This window comes from Cydia pomonella, chromosome 6 (genome assembly GCF_033807575.1).
Source record: "Cydia pomonella isolate Wapato2018A chromosome 6, ilCydPomo1, whole genome shotgun sequence".
In the NCBI taxonomy this organism is placed as follows: domain Eukaryota; kingdom Metazoa; phylum Arthropoda; class Insecta; order Lepidoptera; family Tortricidae; genus Cydia; species Cydia pomonella.
This window is the reverse complement of record NC_084708.1, coordinates 13,015,691-13,022,896: the sequence shown is the minus strand read 5'-3', so window position 1 is coordinate 13,022,896 and position 7,206 is coordinate 13,015,691. Positions and strand designations below refer to the sequence as shown.

Genomic DNA, 7,206 nt, shown 5'->3' with positions numbered 1-7,206 from the left:
CTTGCACTCTAATTTTTTTTTTATCCGTCATGTTCTATTAAATTTCATGTCAATCGAATTAGCTTTTTTAATCGTGTAAAGATAATATAGGCAGACTTTACATCGTCCTCACACGGTTGCGGCGCCTTAGAATTACCAATATGTTATTTAATTTACATAATGTTTAGAGGAAGAAACATATTAATGTGCTATGGCAAAGTATAGTATACCTAGGTCTAATCAGTAACCAAGTTGAAATGTATAATATGTGTAATGTAATATGTAATTAATTAATTACGTCGATATAGATCGGTTCATTCTAGAACACGCGTGCTTTGGTTCGTATTGTCATGCTGTATAGGTTAGATTTGTCAAATCTGCGCGTTTTCGTAAATTACACTATGATATGTGATGACGACGGTATAACGAATAAAGAATAGAAACTGGAGATAAAAATATTCAAACAAATTTACATATTAATTAAAAAGCTGATTGTGTTTTCCAACAACATACGACCTTGTAGAACAAATAGGTATATATTTAGGCTCATTGAAGATTTCACTAACAGCTATCAGTGACGCAATCGTAAACCTTGATTGGCTATGCGTGTGATAATAACATGAAATCAATCGTATGACCTCGACCGAGGATTCAAATGTTAATTTCAACAGACCAAGGTCAACAAGTTAAGCTAGGGTTTTCAAATAAAGTTGTTTGCGGAAGACGTTAACGGCCACCGCGTTCGCACGCGGCGCCTATTGGTTTTTTAAGTCGTCGAGCCAGACATGCTTATCAGTGACCTTGCAATTTAAACACAGCTCCTTATATAAACATAGCGTTGGCAAAAAATGTGCGTGGAACGAGCAGTGGCAATGTAACTAATGTGAGATGTAAGTGTCAAGAGTTGAGTTGTTTACTCCGCTGTGGTTATGGAAACAAGCTAGAGAAATTGGGTCATTTCATTTTCACCTCAGCAGCTCAACGCACACAAGCCTACTTTCGTCACTCCAGGGAGTGAGAAAAGTGCGACTTTCGTCACTCCAGGGAGTGAGACAAAGTAGCTTTTTAATTTAGTGAAGGCCATGAATACAGGAATATTTCTAGAAGCTTTCGTCATAATGATGATGCCTTTCATTCATGGATGTAAATAAATGTGGTTAACTTGATGTTGAATTTTTTTAACCTTTAATATGTTTTCACTACCGAGGTGAAAAGTTGTATGTGTCACACGAGAGCAAAGTGTCTTACCATCAGGTGTGATCGTGGTCAAACGCCTGCCTATCCTCCATAAAAAAAGCTATTTTACATCACGCGTTTTTAGTCCCTCGCTACGCTCAAGATTCTAACTTAGAATCTTTCGTTTACTCGGGACTCAAAATCAACCTGGATATGGATGCCCAACCTACCACATAACATAATCTACAAAATCAAACTGTCATTTTGGTACAAAACCAGATAGATTAGGAATCGAACTGTCATTTTAGTATCTCATATAAAAGAACAGAGTGTATAAAAATTACTCGGAGGAGTTACATAGGTATATCACAAGTGGGAAATCCACCAACCGATAAGAAATGCGCCCGAGGCACCTCTCCAAGAGACGGTGCCAGTAGGCACCTTAAATTGTAACTATCATGGCAATCATTATTAAAACGAAATAGGTATAATCTAAGCAGTGGCGTAGCTAGGAGGGGGCGGCGGGGGCGGTCCGTGAACATCAGTAGTGCCATCTATAAAAATTCGTAAAACTGTGGTAGTTTGCACATCCGCCATTAAGGAAATAATATGCAACGTGTCCACGAGGACCCAAGAGATTTTGACAGTATATTCCTGATCAAATTTAAATACTAAATTGCTCTTTTTTTTTAGATTTCGCCTAGTTCCAGAGTTAAAACCAGTTAATTTTATTGTTGCTTAGTGCAAAACGCCTTTTTGCTGGCGATGTTGCCAATTTGGGACCTAGTCGAAATATCCTTATTGATAGATGTCAAAAAGTAACAAGTAACACTTTTCAAAAACTAGGTTATACAAAAAAAAAGTAAAAACTCTTTTTGAGTGACAGTTTTACAAATAGAATCTTATACCTTTAAACGAGCAATTCTTGTATATATATATGTATATATATTTCTGTGATCTCGGAAACGGCTCTAACGATTTCGCTGAAATTTGGTATATGGGGGTTTTTGGAGGTATACAATCGATCTAGATTAGTCTTATGTTTGGAAAACGCGTGTTTTCGAGTTTTTATGCGTTTTTCTTTCGACGCAGAATATGGTCGCTAATTTCGTGTCGCCGGCCACTGTCCGTCTGGTCCAGCGGGATAAGACGCGGACGGCTAGAAACGAGTGTTACGGGTTCGAATCTCGCCCGGTGACTAACTTTTTTTTTTTTTTTTTATATGTTCAAGTTTATATATATATTCTTTTTAATTTTTATTGTTTTAGACAAGTTTAATTTAGTTAAAAAATGTATTTAAGATTATCACCTATACACCACCATATTACAATAAATAGTTAGAACCGAGCAAAGCTCGGTCGCCCAGGTACTTAAACTAATACGAGTAAGTACAAATAATTTAACGATAAATCTGAATAAAAAGAAAATAATGCATATGCATTTTTATTACAGAACAGTAATGAGACCAATTGATTGCAATTATGAAGGAACGGTTATAGAAGCAAATTTTTTAGGAGTCCAGATTGACAACCATTGAAATTGGACAGCTCATACTGAGACAGGTTGTTGACAGGTAAAATAAGTTTTTGGCAACAATAACATTTTTGATACAAGGTTTTATCGCTGACTGTATTTTTCTTTCCACAGGCAACTAATATTCATCGAAACAATTCTAAAAACCCCAAACACAATTAGGTTGCGTTGTTTTATCACAGAGTTCCTATGGCCACCTGGTTGCTGTCTCCATCATCAAATCAGCTCGATGGTACCATAATATTGCATAGTCACCCGATTTACATATGAATACAAATTTTCAACTTTTTTTGAAAATACCAGTTTCATTGAAGGGAAAAAGTTGGGAAAGAGATCATTCGTCTGTCAGAAAATAGATGTCACTCATGTTAAGTTTATAAAGTTTAATTAACTTGAACAATTTTCCTCTCGTCCATTATCTCTACCGTTCCTCATTCACGGTTTAAAACCGGCAAAACACACAGAAACTGAACTATAGCGGATTTTCTTATTTTGAGTCGTAAACAAATCTCGAATATTTGAAAACTGAGCGGCCGAATATTCGACAAATTCTAATATTCGAATTGCAAGCCCTACATAGAACGCACGCAGAGGCAATACACGCCAGGGTGTAAGGACTATCGAGAGTTCATGGAATCTAAAATGAAAGCGATGGAGTAAATTCTGAGCTATGGAATATTAGGTATACATAAATTACTATTAGTATTTTTTCCAATTTTGATTGAATTTTGGGGTAACACCCAGAATTTCCGCACCGGGTGTCACCCATGCTAGCTACGCCACTGAATCTAAGAAACTTAAAATATGATTTCTAATAGAGCTTGTTCTTTAATGTAAACTGAGCTCGTATCGTGCTTATGTCTGTTGGCAATTTACTCGTAGCTTGTTGCATGGAACATTTGTTGTTGCATTCAGTTGAAAAGACCGCCTCAAAGCAAATGTAATACAAACTAAAAAATATATACATTACCTGTTGGTTTGCTTTGACATGTCAATAAACACGTTCACTGGGACTTCATAGCAGTTGACGATGTTGATAGTTATGGGCACCAGGCACAGTTTACTCTTCTCGAAGTTATGACTGATTAGGTTCGAATGCTCCATTCTAAAGACAACGACATTATCTTTATTTTTCTTTCTAGTATCGTGGGGGTCTAATTTGATCTCGTATTCGTCGAGCTGCAGCGGCGCGTCGGGTGACACCACTTCTCTCTCGCGGGACATGACTCTGGTAAAGTCGTCCATCCAGAGAAAATGCTGGCCATTCACAGTCGTCCCTTTCGTCCTATGATGAGCCTTCCATCTCACCACAAACATGGATTGTATCAATCCCCCTTTCGTATCGGACCTTCCATTAGCATCCATGTTGTCTATGGTAGTCTCATAGTCAGTAACGAAGTGGGAATACGGCGAGACTGTGATATTGTCTTCAGGATCGGGTTGTCCTGTTGCAATCTTTAATCCCGACCATCCTACTTTACTCTCTGACGGAAACTCAAAGATTCTGCTAGCTTGAAAAACTAGGTGCATCTTTTCGCGAGATTGCAACAGTTGATTTTTGTCGGCAGATGCAATCATACCAGTAAGGCGCCACTGCCTACTGAGCAAAGAAGCTTCTAGAACTTCAATACTAATGTCATCGTCTTTCTCTCCGCAAATATTCTTAATCTCAGTGACTAGATTCATATTTTCGGAAATCTTATCTGGGGTGGTCTTTATGCTTCTCCTGGGTGTAACTGATATTTCCACTGCTTCCTGCAATGAATAGGTTGTTATAAAGGATTCACTAGATACCTATTATGCGCGTATTTTTGCTATTTTGCTCAGAACAATAGAGAGTGTTGTGTTATTGTATTTAGATCGCACGCATTCATATACTATGCGTGAGAAATTCGTATTGTTTGACCAATTTGATTCAAGCGATCCTAGGCTAGGATAATTTATTCGCTCATAATGTACTAAGAATCAGAATTGCTTGAATTCGATTAGTAAAAAAACAAGCGAGCGTCAGGCGTACAATTCGCTCACATAAGAAAAGTACAATCAAAGATAAAGACTTCTAACTTTTTCGCGAAGTGCGTAGTTTATGGTCAGTCAAAAATTAAAAAGTATAGTACATTGTGTATTAAATGCGGTAAACAAGTGTTAATTAAGCCCGAAGCCGAAGGCCAGGGTTTAATTAACACGATTTCGTGATTCTTGTACCGCCTGTGGCACACACAATAGTTTTCATCACACTCGTGAGTAAAAAAACTAAATTTCAAGCGAAATAATTCTTAAATACGGTGACATTTCAAACATTCTCCCCACATATTGTCTTTTTTGATAGGTTAGGCACTGAAGGCACAGATCCATCCGGCATTCAGCTACGATTGAAAATTGTGAAAAAAATATTAAAATTTAATATTTTTAAACATAAACTAAAATATTCAATTATAAACGTCAATATTTTAAAAGTAAAACTCATTTATATATACTCGTACCTACTCGGTTCGTATTGAATTGGTGTAGTAAGCAAATTGAAATTTAAAAAAAAACTATTACCGCCCGTGGGCATAATATAGCGCATTCCATTTCAGTATGCTGGCATACAATAACACCTTTTATGAGCAAGTGTGATTAAAAAAACATTGCAGTCTATATTTTGCGGTAGGTTGCATACAAATTCCATTATTTGACCAATTCCAAACTTTTTTAAAGTTGAAATGGCCATATCAAATGAAGGCATAGGTCCATTAAATAGCCAAACAAATGATCGGTACTTATTATTATAATGTTGGTACCGCGAGTATTTGGCTATCTCGAATATTTTTTCATTAAAAATAAAAATACGCCATCTTTTCAATTGTTTCTACTTTTTTTTCTGTGAAAACATGTACGAAAGTAAGAACGATGCTTCAACCAAAAACAATTTAATTGATATTATATTACTATTTCTTGCACCTTTTTGGAGAAAAACACTATATATGACTCGGCTGGAAGGCTACTTGCTAGCTTCGGACTCAATTAAACGGACTTCCAAGGTCATCAGTTTAAAACGAATCCTCAGTCAGCAAGTAGTTACTTCCGAGCCTCTACATTACACTAGGTATTACAAAAAAATGTAAAAAAATAATTCGGGTAAGACCGTAGCAGCACTCACCTTGGGCGTGAACCGGAACACATGGCGCAACAGCCTGTAGGCGCGCTGCGCGGCCGGCGCCCTGGGCTCGGGCTCGTACAGCGCAAGCAGCGCCAACGTGGGAGCGCAAGCGCGCGCGCGCAGCACGAGGCGGGCGCGCGCGCACGCGCCGCTCGGCACGCCGCTCGTGCAACGCACCACGTGCCGCGCCGCCAGCGCGCGCCAAGCGCCCGCGCGCGCTGCACGCTCGTCTGGAACCAAGCAATCTTACTTTCTAGTCATTTTACTTTTAAATTAATTTCAAAAACTTAAATTAACACCGACCTGCCGTCTTATTTGACTCTCATTTCCCAGTTGTCTCAATTAACATACATTTGGGGACAGTCATACATAATTTAGGACGATATAGATGTTGTTTTGATCAAACGGGAAGAATCCCACCTTGCACATCTACTCGCTGGCTAGCTAGAAGAGATCTCTTATAGAGATAAGTTCGCCTTTGCACCTCAATTTCTGTAAAATGATGTAAACCTATGTTGTGTATACTACTCAACTACTGCTTATTCTCAAGAATAGCCACATGTATTTTGTTTATGTATAGGTTTATTATTTTTCGGGCATCAAACATGAAACAGCGGCATAGCCATGTAATATGTTTTTTTTTGTCATTTTAGAGAGCATTTTAACTCCTCTCGGGGCTATAGAGGCAGCTCATTGCACCGAGGCCTAGAATGTTTGGTTACTAACCTGTGGTAACACAGACCCGCCTGCCAATCCCTGCTCGCAGAGGCAATGGGACGAGCCGCTCTGCCGTCTAGTACGGAATGATCTCGTTGATACCTCAACTAGTACGGCAGATCGCCACTGCGGAATGGAAGTCGGGTCTGTGGTTGCAAGCCCTTCCCTCACCATCGATAGGAACTCTAATTAATAACACCACATTTCGACTGGCGACTAGCTTGCGCATAAGGCCAACAACGAACGTCCACCATCTCTGCCGATGTGGTGCTATGGTAGATAACCTCGGCCATCACGGGCTTTCCTGTGTAAGAAGCGCTGGACGCGTACCTCGACATGCCAGTATCAATGACATTATCAGCTTCAAAATTCTGGCCATACTTGAGCCCGTTGATCTGGCAAGAGATGACGGCAAGAACCCCACGGCATGACGCTGGTGCCTTGGAAAATGGGACGGCCTCTAATTTGGGATGCCACTTGCGTAGACACCAGTAGCGGCGCGTGAAAATTCTGGCTAGGCAACTCGGAACAAAAAACACCTTAACATTATGTACTTTTTTTTCATGATAAGGCGTGCGCTAGGTGTGTCCGGGCGCGACCTTTTGCAGTTAGTGTATAACCACCTTTGCCATACTATTATACACACAACATACAAAATA

At 39.2% G+C, this 7,206-nt stretch overlaps 1 protein-coding gene across 1 annotated transcript in view; it reads right to left on the bottom strand.

The window, feature by feature from the left end:
- The window catches only part of LOC133519013 (trafficking protein particle complex subunit 8), a 36,353-nt gene that overhangs the window by 663 nt on the left and 28,484 nt on the right, over nt 1-7,206 (bottom strand). Inside the window, exons 17-18 of the mRNA XM_061852859.1 lie at nt 5,831-6,060; nt 3,659-4,443 (exon numbers count right to left, since the gene is read on the bottom strand). Coding sequence (XP_061708843.1) covers nt 3,659-4,443; nt 5,831-6,060 — 1,015 coding nt within the window. The remainder of the gene's footprint in view (nt 1-3,658; nt 4,444-5,830; nt 6,061-7,206) is intronic.